Here is a 27591-nt window from a genome sequence, read left to right as displayed (position 1 = left end):
GATTTCAATCACGGTTGAATGGAATATGGAAATGTTGTCATTATTTACGCAACCTCGTGTTGTTCCAATCCTGTATGTTGTAATTTTTTTCTTTTCAACACAGCAGAAGTATTTTGGAAGAATCGCCACACGGCAAATAAAATCTAATTGTGATTTTTCTATGTATAAAGTAAAATATAAATTAATTAAAATTTTCTTTTCTTTTTTTAAATAGCTTGTTTGCTGTGTTTGTTTGTGGCACTAAATAATAATAATAATAATAATAATACTGCTAAATGGAAAAATCAACTCCAGAGTCATGAATAAATAATTTAGTTCACCCCTTTGAAAAATGAGATGATACACCTCTTGGGGGTTATCCTAATAAAATTCAATCAATCAATCAAACTAAATTAAATTAAAACTGCTTCTTGGAAAAGGAAAATTGGAAAAAGTTCAATCTAACTTACTGACTTAATGATACAGTCACATTGAAACAAAGAATCACAATCACTATCAACTTACAGAACTACCACATTTTGCTATAAGTTTGATTGCATCATATAATAATTGCTGTTAATATTGTTCATCGTCTGTTTTATTACGTCTTATATTGATTTTTCCGTTCTGCTGGTTCGTCTGGTCAGAGGAGAACTGGCCCCCCGACTGAGCCTGGTTTCTCCCAAGGTTTTTTCTCCATTCTGTCACCGATGGAGTTTTGGTTCCTTGCCGCTGTCGCCTCTGGCTTGCTTAGTTGGGGACACTTAATTTCCAGCGATATCGTTGACATGATTGCAAAGATATTATTTAAATTGAGCTGGATGTTGACATAACTGAATTCAATGATGAACGGTCTTTAACTAAAAAATGTGTGTTTACTATTGTCATTTTGCATTATTGACACTATTTTCCTAATTAATGCTGTTCAGTTGCTTTGACACAATCTGTATTGTTAAAAGCGCTATATAAATAAAGGTGACTTGACTTGACTTGACTATGAACTGCTGTTGCATGAAAAATAACAGTGTAAAAAAATCTCCATGTACAAATACAAAAAAAGAAAAATGAAAAAAAGTTTGGCTTTTTTTTCTGGCTTTCCAACTGATGACCACTGGATTGTCTGGCACAGAGTGGTATTGTTATTAACAGTTGTATTACTACCGAAAATTAATGACCGAAAATGACCGTTTTTTGGCCGAAAGAGAAAAACAGGCGAAAATGTGTGCCGAAAATATATGCCGCGCCGCACCGCCCTGCAGTGTTCAGCGCACAGGTTTCACTCTCCCTCTAGCGGTCGTCACTGCGCAGTGTGATGCTCCACTCAATATTCCGCTCTATGAATGTGCATTCCATTGAGCTGCTCACAGCCCATGCGGATGCTCCACTCTTGTAATTAGTTAGCGCTCATGCTCACCGGAAAAGCAGAGTCCGCTCAAATAATGCACCGACAGGAAATTTCTATGTAGTACTTGTTCCTGTTTATAGTAGCGCTATTGTGCTGTATATGGTGTAGTACAGCTGTACTGGGCAATGCTGGTAAAATGACTCTCGTTCACCACTATGTTCTGCTCAAAGACTTTGATAATAATAGCTTTGTAGGACTATTCATTATTTGGATAATTAGTCAAAAATAAATTATATCTGATTCTGTTGCATAAAAGTGAATAAAATTATATATTGATATTTAATATTAATATATTTTCTGTCCTATTTTATTGTGTTACTTTCAATAAAAGTGTGGTTATTTTATTGGCTTGTGTTTTTTTTTTTTTTTCAGTGTCATTGAAATTATTGAGTTAAATTAAAAAGTATTACAAAATTACTAATAATATTTAATATTTAATAAAATAATTATTACAAAGCATTTTCCGTTTCGGTTTTGGTTTTCGGCCAAGTGTATCCAGAATTTTCAGTTTCGGTTTCAGCCCAGAATTTTCATTTTGGTGCATCCCTACCTGCTATCTTTCTTATCTTGCTCTTCTTCTTGTTAGTCTTACCTGCTGTCTGTACACTGCCCTCTCCTCAAGTTCCAACTCCTCGCAAAACAGCCCCCTGATCATGGCTTTCATTCTGCATCTAGCATCTCAATAGCTGCTGCACACACTTTGTCTACGCCTCACTTCTCAAATACACACACACTAAGCCCTTCAGCAGATGGGCCTCAAAGCCGCTTTGAGTGATCACATTATAGGCCGAGTGCTTTAACTTCCTCTCCACAACACTTTCCCAAAGACATGGGGAATAATTAAGAAACGAGGTCGGCAGGACATTGAGACAGAAGCTCTTATGCTCAAACGTGAACTTGGCGAGGGAGTCTTTGTTTTAGTGCCAAGTTCTGTTTTGTGTTCTCCTTACATGAACTCTCAGCAAACTATTACCAAACTGTCCACTATGCTAACGATGCTAATCCCCTCCTTCAGAAGAGAGGCCCCTCACATTCTCAAAAGTTTACAAAAATTACTAAAGGACTAGAATAGGACTCTAAAAAATAGAAACAAAGTTGTCAATCTTTTCCAGACAAAAAAAAAAAAAAAACAGCTAGAACTTAATTAAAAAATTAACAAAATAGCCTGTAGCTGCTGTGGGCTCAAGTTTTCATTTGCAAATTACTTTTGTGTCTAACTGTTTGCAGCAAATGCACCCCATAGCAAAAATAATTCTCTTAATCAGTATTTTTGTTGTGTTTTTCAGTATAAATAAAAAAATTTTTTTTAAAGAAAATAATATTTTTATTCAACAAGGACATTAATTTGATTAAATAAAATAAAAAATATATATATATAAAACAGAACAACTTTTTAAATATTGATAATAATAAAAAAATTATTCTTGAACACCAAATCAGCAAATTACAATGATTTCTGAAGGTTCACGTGACACTGAAGAATAATGGCTGCTGAAAATTCAGCTTTGCCATCACAGGAATAAATTTGATTTAAAAAATATATATTAAAATAGAAAACATTTATTTCAAATTATAATAATATTGGCCAATATTTATTTTTTACTATATTTTTTAATCGTATACATGCAGCCAAGGTAAGCATAAGAGACTCTTATCAAAAAAGTTTTTAAAAATTCCAAAAGAGCCCAAAGTGTTAAACGGTAATGTATAGTTCATGTAATTTTTATTATTATTGTTTTTCTTTGGGCATAATCCTCATTACATTTTGTTCGATGTATGTGTACAAGACAACAAAATTATAAAACAATGGGGCAAGAAAAAAATTTAAAGATATGTTATACAATTATGATGTTATATGATTTTGTTTTACAAGTGAATTTATTTTGTTTAATAGATGTTTAAATATTTTTACTGGAAAAACAAAACAACAATACTGATTAAGGAAATTATTTTGGTGGCGCACATTTTAGTATAAATACAACTCAGCTGAAGTTATATTATATTATATTAATTACTGTTTATTTTTCTTTGTAACAACTTTAGGACTAAGAGTTTAAGCTCATCATTCAGGCCCTCTTTACCCTCATATCACCCATCCCCAGGTCAGCAGGACTGACCTGCAATCCATGCTATGTGTTTTTTTTTTTAATGAAGACAAGGATACACACAAAGAAAACCTCTTGGGTAAGCAAGATTAAGACTTTTTAGCCTTTTATTTTGGCCAGAGGCTTTGTGTCTACAACTCCATCTCTATTTCAGCGTAAGCTCATTTTCTATGGATGACTCTGATTTAGCAGGACACACCATTGCAATCTGACTCAACAACAAAGCTATGTGTATTGTGTATGTGTGTGTGTGATTTTTTGAGCACCTAAGGCACAGAGCTGTTGTAAACGTTTACAGATGGCACACCTGCGGGCAGTGCTGCTCTCTCATGTGTGCAGACATGACACCTGGTAGAGCCACAGGGACTCAGTGTGTGTGAATCTACGAGCGAGATGTTCCAAGTGACCTCAAGACACTCAGGTGTCCCACATGAAAAACAAAAGAGGGAGTCGCCGCAGATTCATTCAGAAAAAGTGAAAGCTCTCGTTTCAACCTCCATCCAGTTGTCTGGACTTCTACAGATCTAGTCTTTCTGTATTATTCCTGCTATATTTGGGTTTGTCTTTGTGTCTGCCTATAATTGGCTATGCCCTCTTTTCAAAAACATAAAAGCCACCAGTGTTGGGCAGTAACGCATTACTTAGTAACGCATTACTGTAATTTGATTACTTTTAGTAGAGTAATTTAACGCATTATAATTTGCAAAATAGCCGAGGTCTCATACGTTACTGCCGCGTTACATTGCTGACAGAATCCAGTGATTTCTAATCTAGAGATTGTAAAAAGGATGTAGCACACGCACTGTCGAGTCAAGTGCCAGAGGATTAGAGACCTGCTCTCCCGCGAGACCCGACGCAACAGTGCGCGGCGCGGGACAAGACTTGATAGGCGAGTGCAGAGACTCGTGTGTGTGCAAGATGCGGGAGAATAAAATGATTCACGGGACTCCCGCAAAATAGAAATATCTAAACATAAAATATCTAAAACAAATAAATTGTTATTCATCTATTGCACAAAAGCAACATGAACTAATATAAAATATAAACGATTAACAGGTGCAAGTGTATGCAGAGTTTCTATTTAGGCTATAACACGTGTTTGCAGCGTTGAGCAATGCAGTGCTGAAATTTGCGTGCTCATGAATCCTCTCATTATAACACACGAATTGTAGACATTATGAAAGATGAATTATGCATATACTGTATTTATTGTGTTATAACAGAGATTTGTGAGATTGCGATGAACTGAGGTGTCTTTTAGAGATTATAAATGCAGCGCTCTTTGCTGGCATTCTGCCATGCCAAACCATGCACGCAGCAGCCACTTGCTTTAGTTAAAAAGAACAGTGTTCTGTGAATGTTGATGCTTTAATAACAAATATTTATCGGGAAGGTGTATGCTGGGATTTCATTAATTTCATGGAGGAAAAAGTAACGTAACTAGTAATGTAGCTAATTACTAATTACTTTTGAAATAAAGTAATCAGAACAGTAACGTGATTACTTTTAAAAGGAGTAATCAGTAATTTGATTACATTTTCAGAGTAACTTGCCCAACACTGAAAGCCACAGATGTCTCAAACTCAGAGTCCTTGCTTTGGTCTTGAGTATATGTGGGTCACTCAACACAGATCGACTAACTGATGGCTCATAATATTATAAAGCACGACTGAATTCATATTGACACAAGGTCAGTGCAATTACACAATGTGTCACCCTCTGTGATATGGGCTAAAATAGGTTTGCTTTTGCAATGCCTTGTAGCTCAGAAATGGGTTTTTAGAATAGAAGCATGTGTTCTTGCATGTATGGGTGTTTCTCACTGCTGGGTAAATGCTGAGAGCATCCAAGCTAGTTGAGTTAAGACAGCGGTGGCAATTACGGGAGATCAACACACCTCCAAGATGGGAGCTACACTGGCAGAAAAGGCAGAAACAGGCTCCACACACACAAATACACTGCTCAAACTTCGATCCCAGCCACCCATTAACAGTGCATGCAGACAAACAACGCCAGACTCATTTTAAATCCCTCTGTTCCAAAGGTTTCCCAAAATATTTTACTTTAAATATTGAATGCTGAGAATGCATTAAAAATGTCCAATTTTCACTAGCTGTCTCAGACTTCTGAACTCAAACTAGATGTTTTAATGAGGTGAAAGCTTAATTTAGATAATTTTTTTCTTTCTCTGCCATATTTAAATTCCCGATGGAGCATGGAGTTCCCTTGCCAGTTAGTGTAGAGGTAATTAAGAAAGTTTTTTTCCAAGAGAGGACGAGTCTCTCATGAACGCTACTGTCACCGATCAGCTCTGCTGCACTGATCACTTCCATACTGCAGTTAAATACTACAATAAGCTCTCTTTCATTCATTTAAATTACGTTGAAGTTGAACTAAAATTACTAAAACAGAAATAGAAATGAAACAGCTAAACAGAAATATTAAAAAAATATATATATAAAAATGGTGAATGCATAAACTAAAATTTACGTAAAAACAGAAACAACAAAAGTTAATTCAAAAATATTAATAAATACTATATAGTATATAAATAATACTGTTTTTAATTATTATTTCTTGCATTGTAGACCCAGCAATAGAAACAATAATTGAGTCTATAACATTCAAAAACTCAACACTCGAGCAAAGTGACAAACACTCAATGTCCCTGCATTTTGATTTTGATAATGGATTGCTATGTTATGAAAAAGTCATCTTAAAACCTCTCACTGTTTAAATGATATAGCACTTATCAACAGTCTGAGGCGTCCCTCCAAATGGATATAAATCATCCAGAGTAGGAAAGGGAAAAACCTCTCTGCCTACATTACTCATGCGAAGCTGGTGTAAATACTGTCATATGACAATCTGCATCTTTCAGAATACTGAACAAAATGTGGAAAGACTGTGTGTGTTTGTGTGTTTCTCACCTCTGTATCGGTGCTTCCTGCGGCAGGCTCCTCAACTGTCAGCTCCATGTGACTCTCTTCTCTCAGCTGAGGACAAAAACACACACTTTCAGATGAAAACACTCTCTCTAATGTCTGGTACATTCCACTGTCTTAAACAGGAAGAAGAATATTGATATTCTTGATATTCATTTAAACAATATGACACAATCAAATGAGCTGTTGATATTCAAGAGCATGGCTGATATTCAGACAGAATGATTTTGAGTGCAATATTCCTTTTATACATTATACATTTAAAAACATTTGATCTGAAGTCACAGAATTAAACTGAAATTCTGCTTGGAAATTCTGTCCACAAATAATGTATAAGGCAGGCTGAAGAGATAGAAGGCCAGATGCATCAGTCTAAAATTCACAAACACAACACTTATATAACCTAGTGTACTAACAGTCAACCGTAGCAGCACAAACACTCACACACACATATGTGTATACAAGGTAATAAAAGATTATCCTCCTGAGGTCCACGACACATTTGTGGGTATTTTTAATTTAAATTAATTTCAAAAACCTTTCATCTAAACACCATCCAACAGAACTGACTAAAGATGGACACTCAGAGTGTCAATACTTGAGGCCAGTTGTTTTTAATATATTTATATATTTTTTTAATTATGTACACTACTGTTCAAACGTTTGGAGTCAGTAAGATTTTTTTTTAAGTATTGTTTACTTAACAAGGCTGCATTTATTTGATCAAAAATACAGTAAAACAGTAATATTGTGAAATATTATTACAATTTGAAATAACTATTTCTATTTTAATAGTTCTGCTTAATATTGTTGTTGAAACTATAGATTATTTGATTAATTGAAAAGAACAGTATTTATTTGAAATAGGCATGTCTTGTAACATAAAAAATTAATACATCCTTACCAAATTTAAGTATTAATTTACTTTAAAAGTAATGACACAATGACAACTGACAGACAATGGCATAATAAGTGAATGGTTTATTGTGAATTGTATTATGCAATAACTAACTAACTTGTTTTGTATGTCAAAGTTTAAGTGCTCAGTAAGGACATCTACAGATTTAAAGATGCTGATGTCATCATGATGTCCTTCTGTCTTATGAGACCATGAGACACTGAGATCAAGACAAAGCTCACACAGAGACATCTTCCCCCTAGTGGCTGGATGCAAAACAAAAATAAAAATACAGCCTGAATATACATTGCCGACTGCATGTGCAACAGTGTACAATAAAACAAACAGTTGTCAACCTGACAAAATACTACACAATAAATAAAAACACCCAGCAACATGACATATTTCAGACATGGAAACCTTATATACTTATTTTAACCTGAGATTAAGTTTTGCATTTAATTATGCAGTTATTAAGTCTCTAGTACACTTGTAGCATTTTATCAGTAGGTGTTTGACTGACATGTTTTATGCTTTTGTGACTGCTGTTGTGTCAGCAGTCCTGAGCAATGCTGTGATATTCACCAGCGTCTGAGAAGACAAAGAGAGCTGCATCCATACAGCTCTGTGGAGCCATTTGTATTCTTCAGATATCTAAAACTTCATTTACTGCCTTTAATTACTGTCACAGGCCTGTCCAATCACCATCATCACGGCACATGATGGACAAGGCCTCAAACACACATACAGTGTGCTTTTCCAGCATTTAAAAAAAAAAAAATCACAAGATGACAATGAGATTTCTTTAATGTCTATATTTTCCCCAAAAGAAATTCTTCTGGAAAGAAGAATTCAATCCCCAGCATCTTACATATGTCTATTCTAGAGTTTTAGAAGAGATCTCAACAAGTGTCATTAGATGTGTCAAGATACTAAAATTGGCAATCAAAAAGAGCTTTCAATGTGAACTCATACAATTCACATTAAATAATTGCAAGAACAAAACTTTAAACCTCTACATTTTTACTGTACTGCATGACATTTTTATGTACATTGATGTCTACTTTATGTCTCCAAAAATAGCAAAGTAAAACAACGCGCAGATGCTGAGGTTATGATTTTTGTCAACTGAATATGCTGAGAAATAAAACCTCCCCCAATGGGGACTGTCATCTCTTCAACTGGCCTACACAAGCTATACGCTACAGAAAGATCCAAAATAAACCATCAAATTAATTTTAGCTTTGCCAGAACACAGACTATTTTGACACGAGGGACACATGCAGTCAGTCACCTAGGCTGGCAGGGTGTGGCCTCTGTGAACAAACATGCTATCTTTGAAAAAGAACAAAATTAGAGAACACTTACAGATACCTCCAAGTAATTGCTATTAATCTGGCACCTGGTGCTAATTTCCTTAATTATATGACAACCCCTATTTAACTGGCAGCATTTCTCCAGTTTTCAGTCATTACAAGATGGCGGGCTGCTCTAAGGTGACTGAAAGCCTGTGGCAGGAGGTTGTCCAGAAGAAGGATAAAGGGATGACCCTTTCAGCCATTGCAAGAGAAGTTTATCATTCCAAATCTGTGACTTCTCAAATATTGCAGCTTTACAATGACACTAATTCAAGTCCCCCAAAAAGGCTGCTCGTCCACGTAAGACAATTGCACGAGAAGACAGGATAATGCTGAGACTCTCAACGATTAAAAATCCCAGGATGTCCTTCGAAAAAGAGTAGGGGTATAACCCTGGCTTCCTGGCCAAATTTGCCCATTGGCCTCTGACCATCATGGCCTCCTAATCATCCCCATACACTGATTGGTTTCATCACTATGTCTCCTCTCCACCAATAAGCTGGTGTGTGGTGGGCGTTCTGGCGCAATATGGCTGCTGTCGCATCATTCAGGTGGATGCTGCACACTGGTGGTGGTTGAGGAGATTCCCCCGCTTTCATGTAAAGCGCTTTGAGTACCCAGAAAAGTGCTATATAAATTTAACTAATTATTATTATTATTAAGAGAAGTTGGACTGAAAGTGCACTCTGCAGTGACCAAACCTCTCATTTTCAGAAAGAATCAAAAGGCTAGGCTCACCTTTGCTGAGGAGCATATTGTGTGGAGAAAGGAGAACTGGTCCAAAGTTCACTCTAGTGATGAGAGCAAGCACAATTTATTTGGGTCTGATTGGAAACATTTTGTTTGGCATCAAACTGGGGAAAAACTGAAGCCCAAGTGCGGAAAGAAGTCAGTGAAAGGTGGATGAGGAAGTGTCATGGTTTGGAGAACGTTTTGTGCAGCAGGAGTAGTACAGCTACATGGCAGGGTGAATGTAAATGTTTGTCAGAACCATCTTCAGCAACAAAGTTCCTTCCCTGCAAGCATCTCCCAATCAGCCTGCAATTTTCATGCAAGACAATGCTCCCATCACACTGCAAAACGGATAAAGCAGTTCCTTGAAGTCAAGAACATTGAAATAATGAAATGGCCAGCCCAGAGTCCTGATCTAAACCTGATGGAAAATCTCTAGAAAATCCTTGGCGACAAAGTTATGGCTAAGAAACCCACTACAGTTACTGAACTGTGGAAGAGAGTGGAAGAAGAGTGGACCAAGATCACACCAACACAGATGTGCTAAAGTCACTCAAAGCAAGGGCCTCTACACTTCCTACTAATTCATGACAGCTGTAACCCTCCAAAACTTTAGCTGTAATCTTCTTTCATGCTACAGTGGTTACTGTCTGCCGTGCTGCTGAGAAGCTTGCGATTGTAGCAGGGCCGTGCACAGACATTTTGAGGGGCAGTGGCCCAAATCAAAAAAGGGGCACTAGGGGGGTGGGTGCTTGTTAATACAAATGATCCAGTTGTTACAAATATACAATTAAAAGAGAAGACAGCACACTCTGTAATAATTTCAGACTTTATCGTAGATGTTTTTTTATAAGAATGGGCCCTCCCTCCCTCTCTGAGCCTGCTTCTGCCTCATCTTCAATTGAAGTAGGGGAGATTGGGGTAAATTGAGCCAGTGGGTAAGTTGACCCACCCCCTGTTTCTTGGCAACTGTATACACTTTTACTGTCACGTGACCATGTATTTTGGAACCACCCATCATTTCTGCCAGACGTGCGGAAAGAAGTCAGTGAAAGGTGGATGAGGAAGTGTCATGGTTTGGAGAACGTTTTGTGCAGCAGGAGTAGTACAGCTACATGGCAGGGTGAATGTAAATGTTTGTCAGAACCATCTTCAGCAACAAAGTTCCTTCCCTGCAAGCATCTCCCAATCAGCCTGCAATTTTCATGCAAGACAATGCTCCCATCACACTGCAAAACGGATAAAGCAGTTCCTTGAAGTCAAGAACATTGAAATAATGAAATGGCCAGCCCAGAGTCCTGATCTAAACCTGATGGAAAATCTCTAGAAAATCCTTGGCGACAAAGTTATGGCTAAGAAACCCACTACAGTTACTGAACTGTGGAAGAGAGTGGAAGAAGAGTGGACCAAGATCACACCAACACAGATGTGCTAAAGTCACTCAAAGCAAGGGCCTCTACACTTCCTACTAATTCATGACAGCTGTAACCCTCCAAAACTTTAGCTGTAATCTTCTTTCATGCTACAGTGGTTACTGTCTGCCGTGCTGCTGAGAAGCTTGCGATTGTAGCAGGGCCGTGCACAGACATTTTGAGGGGCAGTGGCCCAAATCAAAAAAGGGGCACTAGGGGGGTGGGTGCTTGTTAATACAAATGATCCAGTTGTTACAAATATACAATTAAAAGAGAAGACAGCACACTCTGTAATAATTTCAGACTTTATCGTAGATGTTTTTTTATAAGAATGGGCCCTCCCTCCCTCTCTGAGCCTGCTTCTGCCTCATCTTCAATTGAAGTAGGGGAGATTGGGGTAAATTGAGCCAGTGGGTAAGTTGACCCACCCCCTGTTTCTTGGCAACTGTATACACTTTTACTGTCACGTGACCATGTATTTTGGAACCACCCATCATTTCTGCCAGACTGTGAAAAGGAGAAGCACATGGGGGGAATGGAAGGCACCCATTTAATATAAAAACAGTTTTTGGCTAGTAAAATTTTAGCATAACAGATTGAAACTCTATATAGCTAAAGCTATATACTCTATATAGCTAAAGCTGCAAACTCATGCAGAACCATGACTTCTACAACAAAAGACTGCTTTGTAAATAATCTTCCTGACTTGTCTCACTTCCTCAGCAAATCCAATACAACTGATGTTGTAACAGAAACTATGGACTCTCTCTTTTCTAGCACTTTAGATATGGTTGCTCCTTTACACTTAAAGAAGATTAAGGAAAACAGTCCGACACCGTGGTAAAATGACCACACTCGTGCCTTAAAGAGAGCAGCCAGGAAAATGGAGAGAAGCTGGAAGAAAACAAAACTAGATGTATTTTGTATTGCATAAAGGGAAAGTACTTCTACTTATATAAAAGCTCTAAAAACTGCTAGATCTGCTGATTTTTTGTCTCTTTTAGAAGAAAACAAACACAACCCCAGGCATTTATGCAATACAGTGGCTAAATTAATGAAATATAAATCATCAACAGGCGCAGACATTTTCCAACAGCATAACAGTAATGACTTTATGAACTTCTTTACTTCCAAGATCGATACTATTAGAGATAAAATTCTAACCATGCAGCTGTCAGCTACAATAATGCATCAGTGCACTATAGATGCCCTGAGGAACAATTCCACTCATTCTCTGCAATAGGAGAGGAAGAATATATAAACTTGTCAAATCAAAGCCAACATGTGTGTTAGACCCTATTCCTTCTAATCTACTATAAGAGGTGCTTCCAGAAGTCATAGATCATTTTCTGAATATTATTAATTTGTCAATGTCATTAGGATATGTCCCAAAATCCTTCAAACTGGCTGTTATTAAGCCTCTCATTAAAAAAAACACAACTTGATCCTAGAGAATTAGACCAATTACAGACCAATGTCAAATCACCCTTTTATGTCAAAAATACTATAAAAGGCAGTATTCTCTCAGCTTTGTTCCTTCTTAGAGAGAAATGGTATTTGTGAGGATTTCCAATCAGGATTTATACCGTATCATAGTACTGAGACTGCTCTCATCAGAGTTACAAATGACCTGCTCTTATCATCCGATCGTGGCTGTATTTAACCATTAGTGCTACTGGATCTTAGAGCTGCGTCTGACACTATCGACCACAACATTCTTTTGAGTAGACTTCAAAATTGTGTTGGCATTAGTGGAATTGCATTGGCATGGTTCAAATCTTACTTATCTGACCGTCATCAATTAGTAGCAGTGAATGAAGAAGTATCATATCGATCACAAGTAGAGGTCAACTGATGTATCAGTTTTGCCTATTAATCGGCACTGATAGTTGATAGCAAAAAACCCATGCCGATAGTTTTTCCGGGTTGTGTCCATTGCTGGAGTGGCTGACAAGGCTCCGCTGTCATTGTACAGTACGAGAGCGGCCTCTAGAGGCGAAATCACTGAAACCACGTGCTGTTTGTTTTGACACGTGACGCTGCACGCTGCACAGAGCGGGACACTTCAGATGCAGTTTTGAAACAGAAAACAAAACGTTGTATACAGTAGTGCTGTGTTTGATACATCGATACGACAATGTATCGTCACAGAGATTTTTACAGCTGGCCCTGTATCGACATTGTGACACGTGTGCAGCAGTGGACTGCGCTTAATTTGAATACAAGAACACCGTTTAAAATGGAGAAGAAAAGTATGAGGTTTCTAAAAAAAAAAAAAAATGAATAGAGCATAATATATAGGCTACAACAAGGTTTAATCTGGCCGCAGAGGAACACAATTGGGTTGCCTGATATAAAGAGACGTAATCCCCGGAACAGAGCTTCCCGCTTGCGCAATACGGAAATATCTGCTAAGTGCGTTTCTTATCTCTGGCAACCATGTGCACGTGCGCTCTCTCCACTGTGGATAAAAGTGCTTGCTTTCTGAAAACACCGGTTAGCTTGCAGTTTAGCGATCTCCACTTCAATATTCTATTCTCAGAAAAGTGTAATTCATCAAGTGTTCATTTATGAGAGAGAGAGAGAGAGAGAGAGAGGCTGTGTATGTATGAATTACCACCATTTTGCCGCGTTTCTCTATTAACAGTGAAGCTGTGGCTTTAATTCCTTTAGAAACAATGATGTTACCAGCTCCTTGTTGAGAAAGATAATGTAGCTCTTGAGCGATTAAGCTATTTAGTTGATAAAATTGTGGGGCAGCGCTAAAAAGTTTGTTGCCGCAACGTGATCTGTGTGAGTAACTGAGCGTGTGTGCGCGTTAGATACAGAAGACAGCGGATTAGGTTAGAACTCTTATAATTTATATTTTTTAAAGTAGAGAGTGTGTTAATTTGTGCACTGATAACCTACCAGCAATGTAAATATTATTTTTTAATATATTAGAATGAGTATATTACAATATAAATTTATTAGAACGAGTACATTATTATTTATGGACTTAAAAACAAGATGCAAGCAATCAGAACATTGTACCTGGTGGGGAGTGCCCAATGTAAACATAAAACATATGCCATTACCTATATTGTACTGAGGTACAGTTATGGAGGCCCTTCGTAATGCAGAGGTCAACTGCCTGCTCTGCCAATAGTTTGAAATTGCACAATAGTATGCAGTGTTTAGTAAACAGCTGTTTTATTAAATTCTACTGAGGTGAAATTCAGTGCAGTCCTGTATCGTGATATGTATCGTATCATGGCCTCTGTATCGTGATACATATCATATCTTTGCTGGTGATACACAGCCCTAGTATACAGTACACTATAGTGCATGTTTTCATATCATTACTAAGTAATTCATTTGTTGACTAGATGCTGCATTAGTGGAGAAAGAGCAGCAGTATGTTTGCTATCAAGGCTGAGAGGACAAGAACATTGTGTAACATGGGAGGTGTGAGTTAAGAATCCACATGCAGCTTTATAAAAAAGAGTGGTCAAAGCAGGCAGGGTCAAACAGCAGCAAACACGTATAATCCAGGACAGACAAAAGAGTAATCCAATAATCAGGCAAAGGTCAGGGCAGGCAGCAAACGATCAAAAACAATGTAAACAGTCCAAGGTCAAAAAACAAGCAAGGCCAGACATGGCAACGAACACGGAGAACACGATGACAATACAGGTGTTACAATAATAAGCAATGTGAGTGTGGATGAGTGCAACCTTTATAGTGTCACTGATGGGAAACAGGTGTTGTGTGATAATGAGTTCCTAGGCAGGGGTTATGGGAAATGGAGTCCAGAGAAAACAGACGAGACCCACAATCGTGACAATTAGCAGCACCTCAAATGATTAAAACAATGTAACCAAAATACACGCAAGTCTGACCCAAATGTTTAATGTCACGATTGTTACCGAGTGTTACCATCTATTTGCATTAGTTTATATCTAGCAGGTCACATTAACTCATTTGTTAAAGTTGCAAATTTAAAGCTGTGATGTGAGAAAGCAAACTGATATGTTCATTCAGCCGACAGAATTCCTGCCGCACCGCAGAGCACCATTCATAACATAGTTTTCTATTAAATTACATTATATTTGTCCCAAATCATTGTTAATGTCAGTGTTGGATAAGTTACTTTAAAAAAGTAATTTATTACTAATTACATCATCAATATTGTATTTAAATTACTTTTCTAATTACTATGTCTGAAAAGTAACTTAATTATTCGAATCGTTAATTACTAAATCCCTATAAACCTTGATGCATAGAAATGAAACTCTTAATTCTTTCAGTTTGAGTTAAACATGGAATAGTTTAGCCTTTTAGCTTTAAAACAACTGTAATACTTAAGCATTTTAATAAAAATTTTACCTTCTTTAGTTAACAAATAGAATTACTCTGCAAAATTTCAGAATAACAAAATGCTTAAGAAAAGTAACTTTTATAAATGTGCCAGAAGAGAACATTACTGGTGCATCTTGAGATAAAACAATGGAACTGACATATTTTAAGGTATGTCCGTGCAAGTTTCTTTCAGTTAAAAATTTATTTTAGTCGGGGACTAGGCTTAAGCCTTGTCTGTGAAACCAGTGGTACATGTATCAAAAGCTGTAAGCATTTATCTTTTCAAAGCAATTAGTATCATATTTTATACACACTGACATATGCCTACTGTACATGTATACAACATTAGCCGTCACTAATACCAATTTTGTCCACTCCTAACGAAAAAAACAGCAAACATGATTTTGTACTGTCATTCAAGCACATATGCTTTGTCTGTATTACCACACAGTTCATAAACAACATTCTGATATTTTATAAAGTAAATTCTTATTGCTTAGTACACTATAAACATCGACATCTGATAGTAGATCAACACTGATCTAAACAGATGTAATATTTATCATGACGCAGTGTAAACATTCACATTACTTAATACCTATATCGTATTATATCTCATATTTTTATTATATGATAGCAAAATATTTATATCCTCGTTTTGTACGACATTTAGCCTATATGTATAAGTTGCCTATATACTGTTTATATGAATGCATATCATATTTCAGCATATTTTACTCTCTTTCACACATTTCAATTTGGCAAGATAGGAAAAGCCCAACTAGTGAAATGCGTACAAGTTTATGTAAAAAATAACACATTAACTACAGAAATGATCTCCTCCGCTGAATAAAGCCACGTCAGATCGCACTGTTCATCTGAGGTAAATTCCAGCTTATTCCTTAAGTCTTCTTCCAAAAACAATGAAAAGTAAATGAATCTTGATATTGTTTTTCAGGTTTGGCTGCAGATAATGAGACGGAAAAGACTGTCACTCACTTTAGTTTCATACGGATTACATAATCAGAGAATATTCGTTTTCAATTTGAATTGGTTCATTTAAAAGTAGACACAAAGTTTTCTACAGAAATATTTCTCACGTCTGTGTGTGAAGTATTCGCCGAGTTTCGGTTCATTTTTGTGACGCTTTTCAGAAAGAAGTTCACGGAGACCGAGACGGCAGAAAGCACTCCTTGTTTTTTTTGTTTATTTTACAAAAGCACAATGTTTTGTTGTTATTGTCAGTGTACACAAATAAAATTATACATTTATTGATTCGATTGATTTTAGTTTTATCTGTATCTGGGTATTTTAGGTCCTTTTCTCTGTTAACAGGAAAAACTGCAAGTGAACGTGCCGGCGTGCAGAGGGTTAAAGTTAGTCCTTCACGTCCGCTGTGATCTCGAAACTCAAATCAAGCAGATCCTTTTTCTATTTAGTGCCCAAACTCTGGAACAATCTACCTAGCATTGTTTGGGAGGCAGACACACTCTGTAAGAAATCTAAATCTAAATCTAGATTAAAGACTCATCTCTTTAACCTGGCATACACATAACACACCATCACATTTCTATAATTCAAATCCGTTAAAGGATTGCTAGGCTGCATTAATTAGGTCAACCGGGAACACTTCCCATAACACCCGATGTACTCGTAGGGCTGGGCGATATAGCTAAAAAATTTATCACAACCCTCTACATTGTGAGTAAATCACTTGCATATGCGACTAAATCTTACTCTGGGCGACTAAATAATGTCTAACATTGTTAATTGGCTAATAAATTCCTTAATTATTCGAATCGTTAATTACTAAATCCCTATAAACCTTGATGCATAGAAATGAAACTCTTAATTCTTTCAGTTTGAGTTAAACATGGAATAGTTTAGCCTTTTAGCTTTAAAACAACTGTAATACTTAAGCATTTTAATAAAAATTTTACCTTCTTTAGTTAACAAATAGAATTACTCTGCAAAATTTCAGAATAACAAAATGCTTAAGAAAAGTAACTTTTATAAATGTGCCAGAAGAGAACATTACTGGTGCATCTTGAGATAAAACAATGGAACTGACATATTTTAAGGTATGTCCGTGCAAGTTTCTTTCAGTTAAAAATTTATTTTAGTCGGGGACTAGGCTTAAGCCTTGTCTGTGAAACCAGTGGTACATGTATCAAAAGCTGTAAGCATTTATCTTTTCAAAGCAATTAGTATCATATTTTATACACACTGACATATGCCTACTGTACATGTATACAACATTAGCCGTCACTAATACCAATTTTGTCCACTCCTAACGAAAAAAACAGCAAACATGATTTTGTACTGTCATTCAAGCACATATGCTTTGTCTGTATTACCACACAGTTCATAAACAACATTCTGATATTTTATAAAGTAAATTCTTATTGCTTAGTACACTATAAACATCGACATCTGATAGTAGATCAACACTGATCTAAACAGATGTAATATTTATCATGACGCAGTGTAAACATTCACATTACTTAATACCTATATCGTATTATATCTCATATTTTTATTATATGATAGCAAAATATTTATATCCTCGTTTTGTACGACATTTAGCCTATATGTATAAGTTGCCTATATACTGTTTATATGAATGCATATCATATTTCAGCATATTTTACTCTCTTTCACACATTTCAATTTGGCAAGATAGGAAAAGCCCAACTAGTGAAATGCGTACAAGTTTATGTAAAAAATAACACATTAACTACAGAAATGATCTCCTCCGCTGAATAAAGCCACGTCAGATCGCACTGTTCATCTGAGGTAAATTCCAGCTTATTCCTTAAGTCTTCTTCCAAAAACAATGAAAAGTAAATGAATCTTGATATTGTTTTTCAGGTTTGGCTGCAGATAATGAGACGGAAAAGACTGTCACTCACTTTAGTTTCATACGGATTACATAATCAGAGAATATTCGTTTTCAATTTGAATTGGTTCATTTAAAAGTAGACACAAAGTTTTCTACAGAAATATTTCTCACGTCTGTGTGTGAAGTATTCGCCGAGTTTCGGTTCATTTTTGTGACGCTTTTCAGAAAGAAGTTCACGGAGACCGAGACGGCAGAAAGCACTCCTTGTTTTTTTTGACAAAAGCACAAAAGCACAATGTTTTGTTGTTATTGTCAGTGTACACAAATAAAATTATACATTTATTGATTCGATTGATTATCTGTATCTCTGTATCTGGGTATTTTAGGTCCTTTTCTCTGTTAACAGGAAAAACTGCAAGTGAACGTGCCGGCGTGCAGAGGGTTAAAGTTAGTCCTTCACGTCCGCTGTGATCTCGAAACTCAAATCAAGCAGATCCTTTTTCTATTTAGTGCCCAAACTCTGGAACAATCTACCTAGCATTGTTTGGGAGGCAGACACACTCTGTAAGAAATCTAAATCTAAATCTAGATTAAAGACTCATCTCTTTAACCTGGCATACACATAACACACCATCACATTTCTATAATTCAAATCCGTTAAAGGATTGCTAGGCTGCATTAATTAGGTCAACCGGGAACACTTCCCATAACACCCGATGTACTCGTAGGGCTGGGCGATATAGCTAAAAAATTTATCACAACCCTCTACATTGTGAGTAAATCACTTGCATATGCGACTAAATCTTACTCTGGGCGACTAAATAATGTCTAACATTGTTAATTGGCTAATAAATTCTTAGATTTTACACGCCAGTATGTGTGTGAGAGGCGTTCAACACAGATTTTCACTCGATAAACACGCTGACTGAGCGCTTGAGAGTTTCGCTCTCCATCAAGCGATCTGTACTATTTGAATGCGCTAAATGTATCATGTCATGTACTCAATGGATGCGCAGTATGTAGCACGTAGCGAACCTGTATTTGACGTACCGTAAACTAGTGTGAAGGTGCACGACTCGCCGTCGCTTTACTGATAGCGCTGTGTTTCTCACACATGCAAAGAGAGAGAGCGAGAGTCTTGCATACCACGCTGAATCGACGCGCTACATGTAAACCATATTCTTTGTTGTATTTTCCTGTCAAAATAACAGAGTTAATTTAGAATTATTCAGCTTTTAAGAACAAGCAGAAGATATGCCGATTTCTCGGCAGTGGGCGGAGCTAATGCGCGAACAGCTCTCGTTGGCTGGCGCTCATCTATTACCGTCCCTGTTTTGATTTCAGCAAATCAGTTCGAGCGAACGCTGACAACGTCATTAATATTCATGAACCCAGCAAATAATAGTAGTAGTAGTAGTATCTTTTAATAATAATTACTATTACCTATGACCAACAATATCTTAAACACCACCACCAGTCCTAAGTTCAGTTAAAATGACAAATATGCATTCATTCATGGTTACCAAGTTTTAGTTCTAATCACTAGTTCTATAATTAAATAGTGCTTAATTATCATAACATCATAATATATTGCTTGATTGGCTGAAGTTAAGAGTCCACATTCAGTTATTTAAGAAGCTGTTCCATTTTACAAAGATAAGCTGATTGGGTGGAATCATGTGTGTGTGTGTGTGTGTGTACACCTACTTAACCATATTTTGGGGACAAATTTGTACCCAAAAGTGAGCAAAGCCTGACAAAATCGGCAAAAACCTCAATTTGTGGATGTTATAAAAATAAAGTAAACAACGTTTTTTTTTTACTTTTGAAATTGTAAAAATGCAGAAAGTTTTCTGTGATGGGTAAGGTTAGGGGTGGGTTTAGGTTAAAAAGTGTATAACTATCTGTATATAAAAACAATAGAAGTCTATGTAATGTCCCCATTTAGATAGCTAAGTAAACGTGTGTGTGTGTGTGTGTGTGTGTGTGTGTGTGTGTGTGTGTGTGTGTGTAAAATAGTATATCAGTCTGGCGAGTAAGCAAAAACATTTACTAGCCAATGGCGATTAAATTGCCAAGGTGTGCATAGAGGGTTGTATCGCGATATGTTTCATATCGTTCAGTATCGATAATTATTTAACATTTTTTATAACCTTTTTTTAAACAGAGAGCAGTAGAATTTTTTTTTAAATTTAACCACTGTATTTTTAATTTACCCAATTTATTAAGACAAACAACAACTTATTTTAGTGTTAAACAAAATAAAATGTAAACAAATATCTCCTTTCTTATATTTTGTATGCAGATTAAATAAGTGTTAAGGAAACATTTGGCCTGTCTCCTGAGGCCACAGGAGGGCGCAATTAGCAAAATAATGCACCTCATTAAATTGTTTATTCAATGCAATGAAATAAAGACCGTCTATAAAAAAGTGCTTACTGTCTAAACTAATATTTATAAATCAAATATAATTTTGTTAATTGCATAAATAATTATGAACAAAACAGCTTCATGTATTTATGCATAGCTTAATACAAATAGCCAAAGCGCCAATCACACGATTGCATGTAAAAACATATGAGACGCAGTGGAATGGAATAAAACCCCCACAAATTCTCGAGACATGGTTTTCTAAAAGTTGAACCTCCTTTAACTTTATATGGCTTTCTATTCATCTCTTGTGCAAGACGCGAGTGCAACAGTCATAGTTGTTCATCTCAAGAATGCTCCGAATATGCATCTGTGTGAATGGCTTGGCTTTAACCTAAACAATATCTTCTCCGCATTGAGCATCTATATTTCTCTAATATTTTGAACGAAAAATGCAGCAGCGGCGCATCTTGTGGGTTCAACTGGATAGACTAACAAAACCATTAAAAAGCAACAACGACACTTACATCATCATCTCCGCATCTCGTGCACCACTGATAAGGCTCCCTGACGCACACCTAAAATTCAAATACACCATTTTTGCATTCAAATGTGAATTTTATTTTAAATTCGACTAATATGTATTTTTTGATTCACAGTCTCCTCATCGCAGGCAGGCACGGCACTCATTTCAGCATGTGTTCGCGTGTCCTGTTGGCTGTCTGCTTGTCACTCATAGCACGCGCCTTTAAATGAAAAAAAGTGTGAAACTATTGTGCGATATATCGAACATTTTTTCTATCGTTATCGATGATGGTGTACAATCGATAAATATCGATACCGTTTTATCACCCATGCCTATGTACTCATCACATTGTAAGAAGAATGGCATCTATGCTAATATTAGTCTGTTTCATTCTTATTCCGAGGTCACCATAGCCACCCAGATCCAGTCCATATCTAGACCAGATGGTGGATCAGCATCTAGAGATGACCTCTACAGCTCTGAATGTCAGCGGAGACCATGTCAACTAGATGAGCCACAGAGACAGATCCCCTGCGAAGACCTCGTCAACATCGGGACAAGACCATGGGAACCAGACACGTACTCTGCACAATCTGACCGGTGTTGCAGCCTGGAATTAAACCATGCCATGCTGGTTTTGTCTGGCAAGAGGAGAACTGGTCCCCCCACTGAGCCTCCTCCCAAGGTTTTTTTTCTTAATTTCTGTCACCTATGGAGTTTTGGTTCCTTGCCGCTGTCACCTTTGGGTTGCTTAGTTGGGGACGCTTAATTTCTGGCAATATTGTCAGCTTCATTGCACAGACACTATTGGAAGAGAGCTAAACTGGATGATGATATCAATAGGCGCACTTCCATTACCCTTCAAATTGCACAAATTGAAATTGTGAATTGAAAATACACCTAATGGAAATGCATCAATTTCGCAAAAATGCCCATATATCGCAAAAATGCTTTTACGCTCGCATTAAGTGGTTTTTCAGGCAATGCAAAAAAGGAATAATTCGCAAAACTGCAATGGAAACTTTTTTTTTCGCATTTGCAGGTCACATGGCCTGCACTGATAAGCTACTACTAAATATTGTAGAAACTTAATTTGCTGTAAAGTTGTTTTGCAATGATTTGTATCGTGAAAAGCGCTGTACAAAAAACTTAACTTGACTTGACATGGCGTATGTAAAAAGTAATATGATCATTCTTCAATGTAGTCTACTATAACATCCAAGAAACACTTCTTACGTGGCCCCTCTCCAGTATAAGGGGCTTTCCGTACCATTAATGCTTAGACAATTTACACTGCACACGTCTGCGGTGCAGTGTGACTCCGATACGGCTACTGAATCTGATTGCGGCCACGCTAGTCAATGCTTGTGCTTATTACAGCCGCCTCCACGCACGTTTCTGAAGCGGCTCTCTGTGCTGCTTCTGTAAAGATACACGCATACGCTTCCTTTGAATAAATATAGCCAAAATCCATTGCCATGACTTATCGCAAGAGGCAAAAGGTTACGTTTTAGTCGCATAACATTGGTTAATGGAAACGCCGTCATTTCGCAATACTTTATCGACATTTATAAAATATCGTCAAAGTTTTGCGTAAATCTGTAATGGAAACGCACCTATACGCTCCATACTGAAACATCAATGAACTGACTTTAACTGAAACATTGACTGTCTGTTCTTGTCGTCTTGCATTATTGACAAACTATTTTCCTGTTTGACACTATAAAGCCTTTTTGACACTGATCTCTATTGTATAAAGTGCTATATAAATAAAGGTGACTTGATTTGATCTCTAATTTTGATCACTGTGTTTTCCACACAATAAAGATTTTTGTTTAAATGCCTTTCAAAGTCCACTAAAGGAGGTAGAGCTTTTTCGCATTTGGCTCCCAAACTCTGGAATAGCCTTCCTGATAACGTTCGGGGTTCAGACACACTCTCTCTGTTTAAATCTAGATTAAAGACACATCTCTTTGGCCAAGCATTCAAATAATGCATCTCATAATCTTGTACTGCAGTTATATCTGATCAAATGCACATTATTATTCTTTAGTTTGGGTTAAACAAATCAATTTTGCTTAGTTGGAACAGCAGCTACGCTAATTATGTCTCTATTTGTTTCTCTGTTTTTTGCCTGGATTGGCATCCCGTGGTAACTAGGATTTACACAAGCTTCAGTCTGGATCCAGAACACCTGAGAAGAGATGATGCCAACCCCTCAGAGGACCTCAGATGATGCCAACCCTGAAACAACATACAGAACTACCACATTTTGCTATAAGTTTGATTGCATCATATAATAATTGCTGTTAATAGTGTTCATCGTCTGTTTTATTACGTCTTAAATTGATTTTTCCGTACATTTCTGCCATATGTACATTAACTGACAGTCACCACTGATAAGCTACCACTAAATATTGTAGAAACTTAATTTGCTGTAAAGTTGTTTTGCAATGATTTGTATCGTGAAAAGCGCTGTACAAAAAACTTAACTTGACTTGACATGGCGTATGTAAAAAGTAATATGATCATTCTTCAATGTAGTCTACTATAACATCCAAGAAACACTTCTTACGTGGCCCCTCTCCAGTATAAGGGGCTTTCCGTACCATTAATGCTTAGACAATTTACACTGCACACGTCTGCGGTGCAGTGTGACTCCGATACGGCTACTGAATCTGATTGCGGCCACGCTAGTCAATGCTTGTGCTTATTACAGCCGCCTCCACGCACGTTTCTGAAGCGGCTCTCTGTGCTGCTTCTGTAAAGATACACGCATACGCTTCCTTTGAATAAATATAGCCAAAATCCATTGCCATGACTTATCGCAAGAGGCAAAAGGTTACGTTTTAGTCGCATAACATTGGTTAATGGAAACGCCGTCATTTCGCAATACTTTATCGACATTTATAAAATATCGTCAAAGTTTTGCGTAAATCTGTAATGGAAACGCACCTATACGCTCCATACTGAAACATCAATGAACTGACTTTAACTGAAACATTGACTGTCTGTTCTTGTCGTCTTGCATTATTGACAAACTATTTTCCTGTTTGACACTATAAAGCCTTTTTGACACTGATCTCTATTGTATAAAGTGCTATATAAATAAAGGTGACTTGATTTGATCTCTAATTTTGATCACTGTGTTTTCCACACAATAAAGATTTTTGTTTAAATGCCTTTGTTAACTTGTAAAACATGTTAGTGTATCAGTGGTATACCTACAGCTAATATTCCTTCAAATTTTGAGCGATGAAGATTAACAGTATTTATAGATTGTTCTCTAATTTTGATCTCCACTGTATATGTATATATATATATATATATATACACACACACACACACACACATATACATATACTAGAATCCAAAAGATACACTAGGTTTTAATCATTCTGTCATTAATTATAGGTATCCTTTCTATTGATTGTGAACTGCTCTGAAACCGTGAGCCTGTAAAATGTACTGTGCAGCGTTTTGACTTTGAATGTGCAGTGCTCATATTTATTTAATGAAATGTTGTATGACAATTTTCCATCCTCAAATTTAAGACCTCTTAAACTGATAATTAAAACATTTGTTATACTTTTTTTTTTGCGTCTCACCTCTGGCGGTATGGAGGCTGGCTGCGGACCCTCTGTGGGTGAGGTTGAGTTGGTGGCAGTTTGTTTCCACTGCTCAGCCATGTGATTCACCTCCACCAGCTTCTGCTCACAGCTCTTCTGAGAGTTCAGCAGGGTCAGTTCATAAAACTCCTGGATGTCTATGAACAGAGAGCGAGAGAGAGAGAGAGGGAGAGAGGGAAAGAGGGAGAGAGAGAGAAACTATAAATATCTTTTTAATACCTACTCAAACTATGTAGAACTTTCCATACACCACACTTTGTCTACTGTTTTTGTTTTGTTTTTTTATTAAAAAACAACATAATCTCTAGCTGGCAGCAGATCAAATTAAACAGAGGCAATTTATTAGATTGATTCATTGGCATTAAAATTAATCCAGAACAGTAAGAAGAAAGAGAGGTTGAGAGAGAGACAGAGAAAGAGCAGGCAAACACATGCTTGTTTAGTCTGAAAATAAAAGCTGGAGATTTGAGCAGCAGCCATGCTACAGATTAATTTGTATTTCTGGATCAAAAAGTGAGATTAGACACACATTTCTAGCTAGTTTATTCAAACAGATTCCAAGTCAAATCATAATTAAAATATGTAGGTCTTTCCAGTAATTTCCATTTCATAACAGCACAACAACCAAGTAGTTATTTATATAAACATAAGATGTGTGGGAACATTTTAATGTAGGGGGATCCAAGATCAAATACTGACCTAATATATATATATATATATACACACACATACATATTTATACATACATATATATACATACATATATATACACATACTTCTTTAAATAAATAAAAATAAAAGTAGGTAGAATAGAAATAGAATAGAGAGTGTTAGTTTTAGAGGGTCAAGTTTTTTATAATAAATAAAAAGAAAACAGGTAGTTAGAAATAGGGGTGTAATGGTTCAAGTTTCTCACGATTCGTTACGCATTGCGGTTTTGGGGTCATGGTTTCGGTTCAGTTCAGTATTCAGGCAGACACAAGCCTCTATCTATCTATGATTTTAGCAAATGGCTGCAATATAACAGAGTGAAAAATTTAAGGGGGTCTGAATACTTTCCGTACCCACTGTATATATAATTATATGTACATTTGAATTGTTCTCTTATTTCTATGTACCAAATTTTCTGAGAAGACACAAAAGTCATTACGTTAAGTGATGATACTAAATGAGGTCAGAGGTGCTGTGAGCTGTATTACTATTGTGGGTCAACTCTCTTCCGTCCTGCCTCGAGAGATGCTCAACAAAGACGTCAGATAGCCAAACATTTAAACTAGAGTGCAAGCACTTGCAGTGACCATCTGGACAGCTCTGCTTTTTCAGCCTGAACAACATAGATTTAAAATCGACAGTTACATTAAGCCACATTGTATGGTGGGTAAAAGTCAGCAGCTCTGCTGTGAATCCAGCCACCATATGCCGTAGTAAATGCTACAGATCCTGCCTTGGAATGAACTAAGCTTGTGCTCTGAGATAGGAGATAAAAGAAAAGTCCATTCTGTGTGTTTGGAGTGCCCATATGGGATGTGTGGATGAAATGTTCCCAGCACCAGATGACTGTCAAAATATACAAACTAGGGCTGGGCGATACAGCTAAAAAATTTATCAACGATATAATGTTTCATATCTTTCGGTATCGATAATTATTGACATTTTTTAAACCTTTTTTAAAACAAAGAGCAATATAATTTTTTTTTTTAATTTAACCACTGTATTTTTTAATTAACCCAATTTATTGAGACAAACAACAAATATTTTTTGTTTTAACAGTCAAACACACAATAAAAAATAAACAAATATCTAATTTCTAATGTTTTATATGCCGATTAAATAGGTCTTAAGGAAATATTTGGCTTGTCTCCCGAGGCCACAGGAGGACACCATTCACTCAGATTGGATTTAAAAACATATGAGACGCAGTGAAAATGAATAAACCTCCACAAATTCGCAACGTTTTTTCTAAAAGTTTAAACTGTTTTAACTTTGCATGGCTTCATCTCTTGTGTGAGACGCGAGTGCAGCAGTCATATTTGTCTGTCTAAAAAATGTGCTGAATATGCGTTCTGTGTGAATGGCTTAGTTTCGGTTTTAACCCATTTAAGATCTTCTCCGCATTGAGCTTCTATATTTCTCTAATATTTTGAATGCATAATGCAGCAACTGTGTGTCTCGTGGGCTAAACTGACAAAACATTAAAGGGGTCATATGACGCAATTTAAAATTTTCATTTCTCTTTGCGGTGTTACAAGCTGTTCGTGAATAGATAAGATCCCTAAAGTTGCAAAGACTAAAGTCTCAAACCCAAAGAGATATTCTTTATAAAAGTTAAGACTTGTCCACACGCTCCTAAAACGGCTCATTCTAACACGCCCCCACATGTCTACGTCACTGTGTGGGAAGATTTGCATAACACCGCCCAAATGTTCACGCAAAGAAAGAAGGCGTAACTTTTATTCTCACTGTAGTATTGTTGCTGCCGCCGCCATGCCGTGAACACACACGCTGTGTTTCATTGTGAAAGCGAAACTACTTTGTTTGGTCTTCCAAAAGAGGACACGACTAGAAATCAGTGGTTAAGTTGTATTTCCAGAACAGTTCAACCCAAATATTCAGATGTGTGCAGCGCATTTTATGGAGGACTGTTTCCTGAACCTGCAGAGTAGCCTACAATGGGTCTGTGGCACAAAGGCTGTTTCTATAAAGTGGGGCATTTACAACTTTGCAAGGACAGTCTGGCACTTCTGACTCACAGCCTGTAAGTACATTTTCATATTTAAAAAATTGATCACTGACGATTCAAACGTGAGTTTTGAACAGTGTAGAGTAGCGCTTGTTGTTTGTCGTTTCTCTGATCACAAAAGCAGACATGGCGATACGCAACTCAACACGTAAAAAGACAGTATAAGTCATTATAATCAGTAATTATGTCCCCACTGGATGCAACAAATGCCTCGTTTGTAATGGGTTTTCATGTTTTTGAATCGTCACTCCGGCCGGACAGGGCATCACAGTATGGTAAGGGGCATAGCACTTCCGTCACACGCTTGAG

The 27591-nt window shown here is 36.8% G+C and overlaps 1 protein-coding gene across 1 annotated transcript in view; it reads right to left on the bottom strand.

Moving 5' to 3' along the window:
- LOC107578537 (disks large homolog 2-like) overlaps nt 1–27591 on the bottom strand; it is a 238295-nt gene that overhangs the window by 190896 nt on the left and 19808 nt on the right. Inside the window, exons 3-4 of the mRNA XM_016264486.1 lie at nt 24522–24679; nt 6420–6485 (exon numbers count right to left, since the gene is read on the bottom strand). Of these exons, the coding sequence (XP_016119972.1) occupies nt 6420–6485; nt 24522–24679 (224 nt within the window). The remainder of the gene's footprint in view (nt 1–6419; nt 6486–24521; nt 24680–27591) is intronic.

This window comes from Sinocyclocheilus grahami, unplaced genomic scaffold, assembly GCF_001515645.1.
Source record: "Sinocyclocheilus grahami isolate Dianchi unplaced genomic scaffold, SAMN03320097.WGS_v1.1 scaffold32.1, whole genome shotgun sequence".
NCBI classification, from domain to species: Eukaryota; Metazoa; Chordata; class Actinopteri; order Cypriniformes; family Cyprinidae; genus Sinocyclocheilus; species Sinocyclocheilus grahami.
This window is presented reverse-complemented; position numbering and strand designations above follow the sequence as displayed.